Source organism: Chaetodon auriga, chromosome 23 (assembly GCF_051107435.1).
Source record: "Chaetodon auriga isolate fChaAug3 chromosome 23, fChaAug3.hap1, whole genome shotgun sequence".
In the NCBI taxonomy this organism is placed as follows: domain Eukaryota; kingdom Metazoa; phylum Chordata; class Actinopteri; order Chaetodontiformes; family Chaetodontidae; genus Chaetodon; species Chaetodon auriga.
Genome location: NC_135096.1, coordinates 1,271,678 through 1,288,537, shown reverse-complemented (window position 1 = coordinate 1,288,537; position 16,860 = coordinate 1,271,678). Strand labels below are relative to the sequence as shown.

Genomic DNA, 16,860 nt, shown 5'->3' with positions numbered 1-16,860 from the left:
AGTTTGTGCTCACTTGATTCTTGGTTCAGCTCGATGTTGTTGAGTAAAATGAACCATGAAAACACAACATGAAGTGAAACAATCAAGGTGATATCTGATATTTTAACAGTTATCGGTCTCCTTGATTTCTAATAATCTGTATCAGCCCTGAAAAAACCGTATCGGTGGACCTCTAGTCCTGATCTGAGAGACACAACAAACACTCACAGCAACATTCAGCTTTGATTGGAACAAGATCCAGAATTGAAATCAACACACAGCTGAAGGTTCAAGTCAACAGCGTTTCCACAGTTTAATGATCACAGCTTCCATCTTTAAAGGACTGGAAGTGGAAGAAGTTCACAAAGTAAATGAGGAATCTTTTCAATCATTTTCAACAAAGTTCATTGATCAATTTATTCCAATTACCTGAAAGACTGATGTGACTGAGATCCTGCACATACTCAACTGATCTGTTCAGCAGTGTTTCTCTAACAGGAGAAGACTCTTCCTCCTACAGAGGACACAGAGACACTGAGGAACCAAACCAGGACCAGAACCAGAACCCAAAGCAAGGATAAAGAGGTTCAGTGAATGTGGTGTTGAAGGTGTGGAGGTGGATCAGTGAGTCAGAGGAGACTCTGTAGAAGGACAGAGTGCCAGCAGGACAGTCCACATACACTCCTATGACAGAGGAGGAGGAGGAGGAGGAGATGATGGACATTGTTCTGTTACTGTGACAGACAGAGTAACGACCATCAGAGCAGCACAGTCTCCAGGACTGATCATTCCCTCCAAACACATACTCATCACTGTCTCCTTTCCTTCTGATTCTTCTGTAACTCACTGATACAGAAACTCTTCCTCTACACTCAACCTCCCAGTAACAGCGACCAGTCAGACCAGTTCCACACAGCAGCTGAGGCACCCAGTCAAACCTGTCTGGATGATCAGGATATGACTGATCCTCTCTCACATACGTCATCGTCCTGTTGTTGTCAGACAATTTGATGTTTCTGTTCACTGTGTTTGTGTCCAGTTTGATTTCACAGGAATCTGATGGAGAGAAGAAGAAGAAAACAGCTGCAGTTATTGATCCATCATCTGTTGATTGATGGACAGTTTGATGATGACATCAGAGATGTGAATGAGTGATGTCACAGTTTGAAGATGGCTGAATGTGCTCTGCTTTGTTTTCATCAGTCAAATTAAAGACACACTTACACTTCCTCAGACCTGGTCTCAACCATCGGACTCCAGCAGGCTCCACCCTGAAAGGAGGAGGGGGGTCAGAGCAGCACCTCCTCTTTCAGCATGCAAACATGGACGTTACATCACTCTCATACACACATGATGATTAATAATCAGTCTGACTTTGTCTTCACTGAACAAACCAACAGAGCTTTAATCATTGATTATTGGACACGGTTCTCCTCGTCGTGTCCCATATGTGACCATGCTTCATGTGTTCATTAGAAGTGTGAATACTGTCAATAAATTCAATATCTGAGACAAGTCATCATGACTCTGTTGTGTGGAAATCTTTTCATGTCAAACTTCCTGAAATTCACCAGGACAAGAAGAGCCACTTGATGTCTGCACATGGAAATATTTACAAGCCATGTTTGCTGTGAAGACCATGTTCAGTCCAATTGTTCTCCACTGATGAAAGAACAGTCCAACATTTTGAGGAAAACACTTGAATGAAGCATCTCAAAAGTCCTGCTCTGTCCTGTGGTTGTCAGGTTCCAGCAGTTTGAGCTAAATACAACTGCTTTGGACTTATTGGAAGCTTGTTTTTATGTCTTATTTTATGACAAAATGACATTTGTCAAACTGACAGACAGTTCTTTTTCCGTGCAGAGATCTGTCCAAACTGCATCAATTATGACCAACAGGTCATTATCATGTTTGTTCCTGGAGATGTTCTCCTTGAGACCTCCAACACAAATGTGTCCTTTTCATGTTCCACCAGTGTTTATGTTGTGATCAAAGGACAAAGGTTTCCTACATGTGTGATTGTTCATGTCTCACTCACATCCACCATCAACCAAAAAGACAGACAACATGTTTCCAGCTCTTCCTCCTCTTTCACATTGACTGACTGTGGCTGCAGCAGCCTCTTCATACCTGAGAGTGTCCAGTCTGCAGTGAGGATCCTCCAGTCCAGCAGACAGCAGCTTCACTCCTGAGTCTCCTGGATGATTGTAGCTCAGGTCCAGCTCTCTCAGATGGGAGGGGTTGGTTCTCAGAGCTGAGGCTAGAGAAGCACAGCCTTCCTCTGTGATCAGACAGCCTGACAGCCTGAAAACACACAGTACAACACACGGAAGATCATCTGAGGGTCCTGCTGTGTCTGTCAAATTATTGCTCTCAAAATGCAGAGATCTGATAGGCTGAGCAGCATCATGTGGGAGGATTTACAACACATAATAATTCTCAACAGTTTCTGTGTTTGAGGTCAATGACTTCACACTCGACACTTCAATTCCTGAGGTGACTGAATCAGGAATAAAGTGACATCCACTAATCAAAATCACATGACAACAACACAGAAATGAGGATTTCCATCTCAGCCAGACTTCTTTAATGAAAGGAACATTGAGAGAAAAAATCTGCAAATCAATATATGTATGTGTCAAATGTGTGGACTTCTGGGGTTAAAGAAAGACGTCAACGTTTTCACAACAAACAGGAACTTAATCTGACCTGAGAGTTTCCAGTGCACAGCGTGTGTTCAAATCTTTGCTGTTCCATCATAAACATGTTGTAGATGTTGATTCATTGTCTTCACGTCTGTAAGAACACAGTCATGTGTCCTTCATGAGGGGACAGTGTCAGACCTGAATCCAGTTCCTGAGTCTAATGTTTAAACCTGCTGGATGAAGTTTAAAGTTTCAGACTCTCGAATGTGCAGATAGAAATAAACAGGAGGCTCTGAGAGTGACTGAGTGCTGAAACAAATATATGAAGTGAATGATTTAAAGGATCAGCAGTTTTCTGCCAGCATTCCTCTCTCGTCTTCTGTGCAGCAACAGTCTTGATTTTCCTCTTTTATTTTTTACATTCTCCAAAGCTCTCCATTATAACAACCTGTTCCTCTGGACTGAAGGAGAGGGGGACATGATTGGTCCTTTTGGTGGTGACAAAGAGTCAAATGATGGAGCAAACATCTCTTATTATGGGAACGTGCACAGAGCCTGATGAAGGAAGCCTGAGTTAACAAAGGAAGCTGATAACCACCGTCGTGATGCCGTTATCTCTGCCTGGAGTTCATGTTTAGTTGAGGCAGCTCACACAGAGGAAGCCTGGCTTGGTCCAGTTTGTTTTGTCCTTCATCCCACTGAGCTTCACATGAGACAGCCTCTGTGCTGGACTTAAACTATACAAACTTAAACAATACAAACAGTAACTTGGTCTGACCTGAGAGTTTCCAGTGCACAGTGTGGACTCTCCAGTCCAGCAGACAGCAGATTCACTCCTGAATCCTGCAGGTTGTTGTTACTCAGGTCCAGCTCTCTCAGACTGGAGGACTGGGATCTGAGGACTGAGGACAGAACTTCACAGCTTCTCTCTGAGAGGTTACAGCCACTCAACCTGAAGAGACACAGGAAGGAAGCAAACAGTAAGTTAGATATCAAAGTATTTATTGATGAAGAAACTTCACTATCTCTGTACTTACAGAGCTTTGTTGGAGGCTTTGACCACTGGCAGCAGCCTCAGAAGAGCCTCCTCTGAAGCAGAGAATTTCTTCAGGTCAAACACGTCCAGATCTTTTTCTGATGACAGTAAGATGAAGACCAGAGCTGACCACTGAGCAGGAGACAGTTCATCTGTGGAGAGACTTCCTGAACTCAAGGACTGTTGGATCTGATCCACCAGAGAACGATCATTCAGTTCATTCAGACAGTGGAACAGATTGATGCTTCGCTCTGCAGAAGGTGTCTCTTCAATCTTCTTCTTGATGTGCTCAACTGTTACCTGACTGGTTTTTGAGCCACTTCCTGTCTGTGTCAGCAGGCCTCGCAGGAGAGTCTGATTGGTCTGCAGTGACAGACCCAGGAGGAATCGGAGGAACAAGTCCAGGTGTCCATTTGGACTCTGTAAGGCCTTGTCCACTGCACTCTGGTGGAGATGTGTCTCTGCAGAGTCATGGTAGGTTCTTTGTTCTTCTGACAGCAGATTGACTCCAGACTTGATGAAGGTCATATGGACATGAAGAGCAGCCAGAAACTCCTGAACACTCAGATGGATGAAGCAGAACACCTTGTCCTGGTACAGTCCTCTCTCCTCTTTGAAGATCTGTGTGAACACTCCTGAGTACACTGAGGCTGCTCTGATATCGATGCCACACTCTGTCAGGTCTGATTCATAGAAGATCAGGTTTCCTTTCTGCAGCTGCTCAAAAGCCAGTTTTCCCAGAGACTTAATCATCTTCCTGCTCTCTGGAGTCCACTGAGGATCTGAGACTCCATCATACTTCATGTTCTTCACTTTGGACTGAACCACCAGGAAGTGGATGTACATCTGAGTCAGGGTCTTGGGCAACTCTCCTTCCTCGCTGGTCTTCATCACATCCTCCAGAACTGTAGCAGTGATCCAGCAGAAGACCGGGATGTGGCACATGATGTGGAGGCTTCGTGATGTCTTGATGTGGGAGATGATTCTATTGGCCTGCTCCTTGTCTCTGAACCTCTTCCTGAAGTACTCCTCCTTCTGTTCATCAGTGAACCCTCTGACCTCTGTCACCATGTCAACACACTCAGGAGGGATCTGACTGGCTGCTGCAGGTCGTGTGGTTATCCAGAGGCGAGCAGAGGGAAGCAGGTTCCTCCTGATGAGGTTTGTCAGCAGCACATCCACTGAGGTGGACTCTGTAACATCAGTCAGGATCTCATTGTTGTGGAAGTCCAGAGGAAGTCGACACTCATCCAGACCGTCAAAGATGAACAAAACCCTGAACTCTTCAAATCTGCAGATTCCTGCTTCTTTGGTTTCAGGAAAGAAGTGATGAACAAGTTTCACCAAGCTGAACTTTTTCTCTCTCAGCACATTCAGCTCTCTGAAAGTGAACGGAAACATGAACTGTATGTCCTGGTGGGCTTTGTCTTTAGCCCAGTCCAGAGTGAACTTCTGTGTCAAGACTGTTTTCCCAATGCCAGCCACTCCCTTTGTCATCACTGTTCTGATTGGTTCATCTCGTCCAGGTGAGGGTTTAAAGATGTCTTCTTGTCTGATTGTGGTTTCTGGTCTGTGTGGTTTCCTGGATGCTGTTTCAATCTGTCTGACCTCATGTTCATCATTGACCTGTCCAGTCCCTCCCTCTGTGATGAAGAGCTCTGTGTAGATCCGATTCAGGAGGGTCCGCTTTCCTGCCTTAGGGATCCCCTCAAACACACACTGGAACTTCTCCTTTAGGTTAGATTTAAGTTTACGCTGACAATCTGAGGCAAGATGTTCTGAATGAAGACACAACAAATAAATCAATAAGTGATTGATAAAGTTCAGATGAGAATTTAACGTCCTTGTCTGACCATATTTTGGTCCATCTGTTGAGACATCAGTGAATGTTCCACTGATCCAGCCGTTAAACCTTTAGAGAAATCCTCTTACTGCTCTGCAGACGCTCAGCCAGCTCCTCCTCCTCCATTCTCCTCAGGAAATGCAGCGTGATCTTCAGAAATGCCTCTCTGCTGCTCCTCCTCTGCTCTGCATCGTCATCGTCATCCTCCCCCTGACTCTCTAAGCATTCTGGGTCATCTGGACTCAGAACCGTCTTGATCTTCTTCAGCTCGTTCCTCACAAAAGAGACAATGTTCTCCTCCAGCAGCTGGAACAGAAGATTATATGAATGACACAAACTGAAATCACGGAAGCAAACATCAGATCCATGTTGGACAGACTGATGGTCCACTGGTCTAAAAAGTGCAGTGTGGAGATTACTGTCAACAGAATAGATGTGAAAGCAGCTGTTGTACATGTACAGACCATAAATATGGAGTCCAGGTGAGTTTGATGCTGCTGGGCAGACTGACCACTGGGAACCTCTGAGCTCTCGTGGTGGACTCTGTGGAGGAATCATGAAGAATTAGCTCACATCACGTCCGTCCACACAGAGACAAACACCAGCTGAAGGTCCTTTGAGCTGAAGTGTTGATTCCAACTTTGAATCAGATGGTTTCCACTGACATTGAAGTGTTGCTCGTACTGCTGATCCCACCGTGAATCAACAGTCCAGTCTGCATTTCTGTGCAGCTTTCACTTTACTGTGTTGGTTGACCAACTTGTCTGGTTGAGTCCCTCCAGTTCTCATTGACCCCTATAATACTGTGGACAGCATCACACAGCTCACACAAGCTAACTGGATGCTACCTGTCCAGCACAAATTGGCAGTGAGTCACAATAACGAGAGTGAAACATGAGAACAGCAAAGAGAGAAGCAGAGAATACTGGATCAAAGCAAAGCTGAGGGTGATTTCACATCCAGCTGTCTTTCAAATGAAAGCTGGAACGTTCTTCTCTGGACTACATGAAGGAAACAGGTGCAGCTGTTGCTCATAGAAGTTGTTCTGGCTCTTTCTTTTATTCTTGGACAACATGTATTTGTTCTTGTCCACTTGGTTGACACACAACACATATTTGAGCTTTGTCTCCTCTCTGAGCTCCTGCAGCCTTTAGTTACCCATAACACCCTTCTCTGCATCAGACGTCTTCACAGAGGCACAACTCCAGCCTGATGTGAGGCGCCATGTTGCCGCCGTCAGTGTCGTTCTTGACTTTGTGAATCCATCAGCAGCATCAATCACAAACAGACTATGCGTTTCCTCAGAATCTCTGCGTTGCTTCATTCTGTGTTTCACAGCAGCTGATCTCAGTCCAGCTGTTATCACTGACATGTTTGTGTTTGTGTTGTCACATGACTGAAAATCACAACATGTTGATTTGATGGAGGAACTCAGTGGAATCAGGGTTAGCCTTTGTTAGCATCTGGAGTCAGGAGTTGAAGACTAGTTATACTGGGCAGCTTCCACATGTGAGGATACAAACGAATGAGAAGAAGAACGATGCTGAAAATAAACAAACAGGTTTAAAAAAATTCTCTGGATAAATAACAGTTCAAACAAGAATCTGTAATATTTTAATGTTATGAACAGTTTACCTCTTTGCAGCAGACGGTCGATCTCCTTTAAAGTCATGGAGGCGACCCATCGACCCGTCGCTCTTTAAGGACACACAGCTGGGTCCATATCCAGAGTCAGATCCACATCCAGGTCCATCAGAGGCTGGTCTCCCATAGATCCTGTCAGACACAGAGGAATACCACCAGGGATGGAAATTGACTTTTTCTTCTTCAGACTCAGAAGCTGCTGGAGAAACTAGCAGCTATGTCTTTTCCTTCCTTTGGGATGATGGAAATTATTGCTTCATTCCATGAAGGAGGGACTGTTTTCTTATGCATCTCCCAATTGAAAGTCTTCAAAAAAGTTGGGGTTAGGCAACTTTCCATTATTTTGTACCATTCGGGGCTAAATCCATCTGTTCCTGTCATCTTTCCTTTTTTCAATTTTTTAATTGCCAGGTGAATTTCCTCTTCAGTTATTGGTGAAAGAAGTCTATTATTTTGCTCATCTGTCAATGTTGGTAGGTTTAGCTGAGAAAGAAAGGCATCTATGTCCTGATCATTATCCACATGGGCTTGAGAATAAAGCTTTAGGTAGTAATTCTGAAAACACTGTTTAATTTTGTCTTGTTCATTTTCAATTTTATTATTCAAGGGGTTCTTAATTTTATAAATGGTTCTCTCAGCCTGTTGTTTCCTAAGTTTATAAGAGAGAAGTTTTAAGTTTTAAGAATCTGTAATATTTTAATGTTATCAACAGTTTACCTCTTTGCAGCAGACGGTTGATCTCCTTTAAAGTCATGGAGGCGACCCATCGACCCGTCGCTCTTCAAGGACACACAGCTGGGTCCATATCCAGAGTCAGATCCACATCCAGGTCCAGCAGAGGCTGGTCTCCCATCGATCCTGTCAGACACAGAGGAAGACCACCAGGGATGGAAATTGGCTTTTTCTTCTTCAGACTCAGAAGCTGCTGGAGAAACTAGCAGCTATCAACAAGAAAAGGATCAACACATCAAAGTTCAATCAAACATGAAGCTGAATGATTTCAGTCTGTGGATCATTGCTTCATTTGTCCATCAAATCTTGGACCACAGCAGGACTCAATGGACTGATTTCTGAGCAGATTTTACTGTGATTGACAGACAACAAACTAAACTGTGGAGTCCATCACCATCGACTCTGTTGGTCTGTTTTCTAACGTTTGCATCACGAGACTCAGCACAAATATCCTGACTGTTATTTAGAGACGATGGTCAGTGAAGCATTTTTATTTATTTTTTTTTAAATTTACTTTTTATTGAGGATTTTTTAACATTTTATACAAGACAAAGAACAGAAACAGTTGGGGTGGGGGGTACCCTTACCACACAGCAGCATCATTTTCACATGGTATCATCGTCAGCAGTCATCATTAGTTAAACAACAGTTTTACATAAAGTCAGATCTTATAGGCTTAACATATTCAGTCCATTTTGACCAAGTTTTATAAAATGAGTCCATTTGCAATTTTAGTTGAAAAGTCACTTTTTCCATTTTGTAGATTTCTTGTATAATGTTGATCCAGTCCTCATTTCTTGGTTGCTCAGGCTTGAGCCATCTTCTGGTAATGGCCTTTTTGCTTGCTGCTAAAAGAATATAAAGCAGTTTCTTGTCTCTATTGCTGAGGCTGTCTAGTATTATGTTCCCGAGGTACACAGTTTCAAATAGGAAGGGGAAAACAATTGAGAACACATTCTGTACATGATGGTGAATCTCAACCCAATACCCTTGAATAATCTGACAGTTCCAGAAAACATGGAAATGCTTAGCTCCTTCTATACCACACCTCCAGCAGGCATCTCCAATTCCACGGTATCTTTTTTGAGCTGGTGTAATGAAAAAATGCATATTTTTCCAACAAAATTCACGCCAGATATTTGACCCAGTTGAGACCCACTGGATTTCACAGATGTACTCCCAGTCTTCCTTAGTTATCGTAAAGCTCCCTTCTCTTTCCCATTTTTCTTTCACACAATATGTGTCCCCCCCCACTCTGCAGCATATTGTTATACAACTTAGAGATAATTTAGGAGGGAAACATTGATTTTGTGAGCGACATAAATGTTTGAATCGGCCCTTGGTCAGTTGAAGGTATTTTAATGTTCTGGTTGAAATAGTGCCTGACTTGCAGGTATCTAAAAAAGTCCTCAGGGCCCAACCCATGTTTTTGCTTCAGATTAACAAATGTTTGGAAAGCCCCCTTATGGACAAATGAGTTGTAGTCGGTTAGTCCTTTAGAAATCCATGTTTTGAATCGATCATCATATTTGTTAGGAGTAAATTCTGAGTCACATGCACACCATCGCAGAATTTTAGATTCCTCTTCCAAGCTGTACAGTTTAGTTATTTCATTCCAGATTGTTATTGTTGTATATGATATGCATTCAGTGGGGAGGCAGATTTTAGATTGCAATTTTGTGTCTGCTATGAAAGCTTTAAGTGGCATCTCTTTCATTATCGCCTCTTCTATGTCTTTCCACCCTGCTGTGTAAACAGGAGAGCACATGCATACCAGGGGTCTCAGCTGGGCAGCATAATAATATTTTCGTAGGCATGGGAGGCTCATACCGCCCCTTTCTTTCTTTATTTGTAAGGTTTTAAACTTAACTCTGGGTTTTTTACCTTTCCATAGAAACCTTGACAGAATTCTGTCCCATTCTACAAATTGTTTTTGAGGTATAGTAAATGGCAAACATTGGAACAAATATAGCATTCGAGGAAGGGTGTTCATTCTAATAGAATCAATCCGAGAATAGAGATCTAAGAAGGGTGTGGTATTCCACCTCTCCATGTCAGATTTTATTTTTGCATTCAGAGGTCCATAATTAACATCATACATCTTTGTGAAATCTCTATGTAGCAAAACCCCTAGGTATTTGATGGACTCTGCATCCCATTTCCATTTCAAGTGGTCTCTAATGTTTTGGGAGGATCATAATTTAAAGTTAGTACTTGAGTTTTGTTTACATTAATTTTGTACCCTGAAAAGGTGCCATAGTCTTCAAACATCTGTATAGCTTTTGGTAAAGTCTGAGTGGGCCTGGATATGATTAGTAATAAATCATCGGCAAACAGGTCTGTTCTTTTTCTGCAATGGTCATCCCTAGGATATCCTGTCTTTGTCTGATCCATTGACCGAGTGGTTCAATATATAAAGCAAAAAAGAGTGCAGACAAATTACACCCCTGTCTCACTCCTCTTTCTAGTGTTAACGTCTCAGTGAGGTCTCCGTTGATTTTAATTCTAGCCACTGGCTTGTTGTATAAACCTGCAATTATTTCAATTATAGATCTCTGAAAGCCAAATTTATTGAGCACTTTGAATAGGAAGGACCACCTCACTGAGTCGAAAGCCTTTTCAGCATCCAAACTCATTACCAGGGTCTCTTGTTTTTCCTGTATAGCATGTTGCATTACATGTCGTACTCTCCTTATGCTGTCCTGGGTCTGTCTTTGTTTAATGAATCCAGTCTGGTCCTTATGTATCAAAAGTGGTAAAATGATTTCCAATCTCCTTGATATAATAGATGCAAACAATTTGTAATCAATATTTAGGACACGAATTGGGCGATAATTACTACATTCTAGTCTGTCTTTTCCTTCCTTTGGGATGATGGAAATTGTTGCTTCATTCCATGAAGGAGGGACTGTTTTCTTATGCATCACCCAATTGAAAGTCTTCAAAAAAGTTGGGGTTAGGCAACTTTCTATTATTTTGTACCATTCGGGGCTAAATCCATCTGTTCCTGCCATGTTTCCTTTTTTCAGTTTTTTAATTGCCAGGTGAATTTCCTCTTCAGTTATTGGTGAAAGAAGTCTATTATTTTGCTCATCTGTCAATGTTGGTAGGTTTAGCTGAGAAAGAAAGGCATCTATGTCCTGATCATTATCCACATGGGCTTGAGAATAAAGCTTTAGGTAGTAATTCTGAAAACACTGTTTAATTTTGTCTTGTTCATTTTCAATTTTATTATTCAAGGGGTTCTTAATTTTATAAATGGTTCTCTCAGCCTGTTGTTTCCTAAGTTTATAAGAGAGAAGTTTTAAGGATCTCCCGCCTGCTTCATAATACTGTTGTTTAGCAAAAATTAGTTTTTTTTGTACATCCATTCTATTAAGTTTGTCTATTTTTTTCTTCAATTGTTTTATTTCAGATTTGATCTCATCTTTCATATTTTTAGAATGATTCCTGTTGCAGTTTCGATAGTTTCTCTTCTAGGCTAATCATTTTGTGAAGGTTGGCCTTTTTTTGATGGGAAGAGATACTTATTATTTTCCCCCTAATTACTGCCTTATATGCGTCCCAAAGTATTCCTGGGCTGACTTTGTCATTGTCGTTAAGTTCAAAATACTCCTTGGTTGCCACTCTCAAGCTTTCTTTAGTTTTTGGATAATTTAAGATATTTGTGTTTAACCTCCAAAGAGTGGATCTTTTATTCTTTGCAAGAAGAACTTGCATATAAACAGGGTTATGGTCAGAAAGTGTACAAGGACCAATTTCACAATTTTGTATCCTGAACAAATCATTTTTGAACATAAATACATAATCCAAATGGGAGTAGACATTATGGGCGTGGGAATAATGAGTATATTCCCTTTTGGTTGGATTAATATCTCTCCATACATCGAGGACACCGATATCTTCCATATAGTGTGTCATCTTTTTCCCTATATTTCTCGAGTCACCTTTCCCATTTGAAGAATCTTATTTTGCATTTAGTATAATATTGAAATCTCCACCACATATTAGGGTTCCTTGAGTTTTGGTTGTCATTATTTCTAATATATGTTTATAAAAGGACCAGTCGCTGCCGGGGGGGACATACACGTTCAGTAAGGTTGTAAGAGTACCTTCGATCCTACCCGTTATCATTATGTATCTGCCTTCTTTGTCCGTGTATTCAGATATATGTTCATAATTCAGGGCCCCAGTTATCAAAATTGCCACTCCTCTACACCGTCCTGAACTATGAGAGGAATAAAATACGTGTTTAAAGCCCATTTTATTCAATTTTGAGTGTTCTTTATCTGAAAGATGCGTTTCTTGCATCATAGCAATTTGTGCTTTATCTCTTTTGATTTTAGATAGGGCCTTCCATCTTTTGACTGGATTATGTAAGACGTTGATATTAATTGTTACCAATTTTACATGTTTGTCATGCATTTATGTTATACCTTTAGCTGCATTGCGTGTATGGACTGGCACCTCACTCCCCATAGTAAACACTGAACCTAAAACAAAAGTAACTATAAACAATGTAAACTCCCAAGGTTGGGGTCTTTTAAACAGACCCTGCAAAGCCTCTAAAGGCAGCTTCCACATCAGTTCAATGAAGGGGGCCCTAGTGGCTGGGGCTCTGCTGTAAAATGTAATCTCCCAGGACCATGCTTTTCTTAAATGTTTGCACCCAAAGATATATCAATAACATTATGTCACAGATAAGACATGTATAGAATTCTGAACTTGGTCAAAGTGAAACCTTAATTTCCTGAGGGAGTAGCTGCAGTTCTCCTGAAAGCACGGAGCTTTTCCTTGTAGCCTGGATCTTGTCTCGGGTTCACTGTGCTGCTGCCTCCTCCTCTGGTCACTCTGGTCCAGGTTAGTTGCTTAAGTTGCTCCCGGATTGTTTCAGGTAGCTTGATGATCTTGACAGCGTAGCCTCTTCTGGACATATCCTCAGTTGCCTCCGCCGCGCTGATGTAGGTCTTGTTTCCGTCCGTGAATTTCACTTTCAGTTTGGCTGGGTAGGGGTTTGAAACGGTATTTGATTTTCTTTCAAAATCTTGTGCACTTCTGCGTATTCTCTTCGTTTCTTATGGATGAGAGGGGCATAATCATTGTCCAGGGTTATATGTTTACCCTTCCAAGTAAATCCTCTCTTTTACCATGCTTTGCGGAGTATCTGCTCTTTAATCCTGAAGCTCAGGAACTTGGCCACGATAGAGCGCGCTGGAGCCTCGTTCGGGGGTGGGGGACCCAGAGAGCGGTGGGCTCGTTCAATGTTAATGTCCACACCGTCCAGCTCTAAGCCCTCACGCAGTAGTGTCTCAACAAAAGCGCACATTGATGGAGAGTCTTGTTCAGATGATTCTGGAACACCGTAGATTCTGATATTCTCTCCTCTACAGCGATGTGTATGTGTAGCTGTACAAGTTCGATCGTAGTTTCCTCTATGTTTTGAATTCTCTCCTCGGCCTTTTCGATCCTCTCCTCGGCTTCTTCCAGTCTATTATTCACTTTGGTCAGTTCTTCCTTGAGGCTTTCTAGTTGCTCCTTATTTTCTCGTCGAAAATCCCTCAGTTCTTGCAGGATAACTTCGTAGTTGGCCATGGCTCGTGATTTAGTTTCACGTATCACTGACTTACTTAGCTTTGCGTATTAGCTTGAGCCGCTAATGCTAGCGCACAAATTTCACTCAGGTCTCTTGGTTCACTCACTCTTTGTCGGTGCAAGTTGCAGTCTACTCTTCTCCCCCGTTTCTTGTTTCACAGTTATTTATTTGTTTACATCATTTAACTGGGGTTAAATCGCTAATTGCTCGTGTCCTTACGGGAGCCCTCTCACAGCACAGCCATTCACGATGGTGGTCAAACCAGAAGCCACATCAGTGAAGCATTTTAGTCCAACATTCAAAGAGGAAGTTTGATGGTAAAGAGACTTCGGAAGGTCTCCACTGGATTTGTGCTGAAGCCTCATATTATCCTCAGCTTTCAGTGTCCACATGTGGACATGTCACTGCTGTTTAGGGACAGACTGGACAAATGTCCTTTAATGCTAATCTAGCTCTAACCTTCATCATTATTCAAGGACAACATGAACATTAGAAGGACAACTGGTCAGACTGGATTTAATGAAGACAAACATCAGCAGTGAACAACATGAGGAGGACATGTGGACATTTCAGGTCAAATTGTCCAACACGAGTTTAATACTGAGAACAACTTACTGTCTGTCAGAGACATGTTGCTGTTTAAATTGAATGAGGCCATCCATTGACTGGTCACTCTTGAAGGACACACAGCTGGGTTTAGGTCCAGGTCTCGGTCTAGAGGGACGGACTCCCTCCTCTCTGTCCTCACACCGATTCATGCTGCTGAACTCACGTCAGCTCACACACACTTTGATCTGGAGAGGAAACACAAATCATTCATGTGCACATCAGCTGAAATCATCCTTTCATGGTTTCTCCTGTCCAAATATCAGCTGCTCCTCCTCTGATTGGCTGTTATCTCGTCTTTCATATCAGTGTCAGCTGAATGCAGTCAGACAGCAGTGTGAGGCCGAGCTGCTGTACTTCTATCAGTCCACTAGATGGCACCATGAAGCTGCAGTGAAGTGAACACACACTTGATGCCTGGACGACCGTTGACATCCACTGACACACACTGACTGAATCTGACAGGAAGCTTCAGTTTGTGGAATATTCAGTAAATTCAACATGACTGAAAGTTTCTTTACACCTGAATGATCCTCGATATTAACAAAGTGGTCGTAACGTAAAAGTGGACCGACTGTGACAAAGTGTCTCCAGATGATTGTGATGGACCTCAGCTCGACACGTTCGACAGGTTTCACATTGAGAATTGTTCTTTACATTTTACTGCTTTTGTGGATTTTACATTGAATTTTTCTGCTCTGTTGTTCTTCTTTTGCACAAAACCACCATCACCTTTGCACTGCCCTCATTCCCACAGTCTTGCAGTATAACTTGTATATTACACTCATACTGCACACAGTACGTGATTATCTGTGTATATGTGTATGTATATATATGTACTGTATCTTCCTGTAAATCTAATTTAGTTTTCCTATTTATTTCTTTTGTGATATTTTTCAAAACTTTGCTCTGTTTCAGTGTTTTATTCTCATGTCAAATCTTGGAGGAGCTGTAACTGCATTTCATTGGTCAATCCTGTTATAAAGACAATGAACGTTGAACCTTGATAAGGAGCCAAAGTCCACAGAGGCAGCGTGATGATTAAACTGAGATCAAAAATGAAGCTTCACTTCACACAAACTGATGTGGCAGCAACAAATATTAGATTTCACCTGTGAGAACAAAGTCCATCAGAACGGCTCCTTGAACAGTTAGATTACTGGATTATTGTATCACTGATGGGTAATGAGTACTTTAATGTTGGAGTCGGTCGACGCGGAGCAACTTTTAACTGTTTTATCAACTTTTTGGAAGTTTAATGGACTGATCATTTGTTTTGATTTAAAGTCTTAATTTGAAAAGTCACAAAATGAAGTAAAAGTCAAATATTTATGGAGTAGAAATAATCAAACAAAATACAAGTATTTCTAGACTGTACTTAACTGCAGTACTTGAATAAAATAGTTTCTTTCCACCACTGAGAGATCCTTTCAAAATAAAAGCCTGTCTCAATCAAGCCCTCTCAGGTCATATTAAAAGAGGAATCTTTGATTTGATTCTTGATCACATTGAAGCACAAAGTGAGAAAAAGCAGCGACACTCGTTGCTGTTGGAGGAGAGTTCAGAGCTCTGACAGCTCATTTAGTGACACAGTTACAGACTGAATTGAGAAATAAAAGGTTTCAGCTCCTCACAGCCCTCTGAATGCTCCTTCCTGCTGTCTCCACATCAACTATTGAGGATCAACTCGCTCTGCTTCTCCTCTTATTCCAGCGTTTACACTCACAAACATCCACACAACATGGCCGATGTTTTTAACGGAGCTGCTTTCAGCTCCTTCGTCCAGAGTTCACAGTTAAACTCAGAGTTTGGAGAAACGATGGACAGAGCTGCAGATCGATACCATTTGTGCTGAAGCTAAGCTAACAACAGCTTGTGCTAACGAGTAAAACATTTCAGAGTTGATTCTTTACCTTCAGCTGGAGGCTGAGACGGAGAAAACAATCTGTTCCACAACGTCCAGAGAGAATGAAAGTACAGTCCAAACAGCCAGAGAGGCCTGAGAGAGTTAAACTTTAATTACATCTGACTGACACTGATATCAGTTATCATCAAGTTCATGTTTTATTGAGTGAATAAAGATAAATTCATGTTGACCCTTGATCGCTGCCAGCTGAGGCCGTGTTCATCTGGGCTGCAGGAAGTGTCTTTAGTGAGCTTTAAAACCTGAGATCACTTTAACTGAGTGTTAGTTACTGTGATCAAATCAAGTTATTCTCTGGTTTTATCAAACACAACTGAAAAAGTCGAACAATCCAACAATTCAATGAACATTTTTTAGTTCTACAGAGACTAAAATCACTGATTTTTACTGTAGTCTGGAAACAAAAGCATGCTGAAGTACATATGAGACGATAAACTGGAGTTTGTGTGAGTGGACATTGTCAGGGACGCTTCCCAGCATGCACCACGACAAACACACTCATGGCTTTAAGTTTCACTGGATGAGTGTTGCTGCTTTGTTTCTGCTGTTCCTGTGTTTTACATCTGGTCGTACAATCAACGACTTCAACATGAGCCTCTGATCAGTTTGTCAATCTGACATTTTTAAAAGAACTTCATCACATCTGAGGAAAATCTCAGCTGCTCGTGCTTTTCCATCCCATAATCCGGATGACAACAACAAATCTCATCTTCTGCCAGCAGGGGCCCGTTGCACAAAAGTAGGATTTAGACATCCATCCATCCATAAGTGACTGAGCTGAGTTCAACCAATCCAAAACATGAGCGTCCAGGCTTAATCGGTTGCACAAAGACCAAGCCAGGATGAGCAGACACGGAT

At 41.9% G+C, this 16,860-nt stretch overlaps 1 protein-coding gene across 1 annotated transcript; it reads right to left on the bottom strand.

The window, feature by feature from the left end:
- Positions 1-493: 493 nt before the first annotated feature.
- Positions 494-13,471, bottom strand: LOC143316304 (NACHT, LRR and PYD domains-containing protein 6-like). The gene is made up of 11 exons (XM_076724189.1): positions 13,292-13,471; positions 13,027-13,187; positions 7,865-8,005; positions 7,139-7,279; positions 5,968-6,046; positions 5,593-5,809; positions 3,662-5,438; positions 3,411-3,576; positions 2,110-2,279; positions 1,204-1,250; positions 494-1,035 (listed from the first exon to the last, which is right to left on the bottom strand). Exons 1-11 carry the CDS (start codon positions 13,469-13,471, stop codon positions 494-496), a joined length of 3,621 nt encoding a protein of 1,206 aa, XP_076580304.1.
- Positions 13,472-16,860: the final 3,389 nt, after the last annotated feature.

Bases quoted from the DNA above. Each gene is read 5' to 3' on its own strand.
- LOC143316304 (XM_076724189.1), bottom strand. From the start codon at position 13,471: ATGGCCAACTACGAAGTTATCCTGCAAGAACTGAGGGATTTTCGACGA. The intron at 8,006-13,026 runs GTAAAAGAGAGG...TGTGTCTGACAG, and splicing joins CAGATACTCCGCAAAGCATG to GATCGATGGGAGACCAGCCT. The intron at 3,577-3,661 runs GTAAGTACAGAG...GTGTCTCTTCAG, and splicing joins AAAGCCTCCAACAAAGCTCT to GTTGAGTGGCTGTAACCTCT.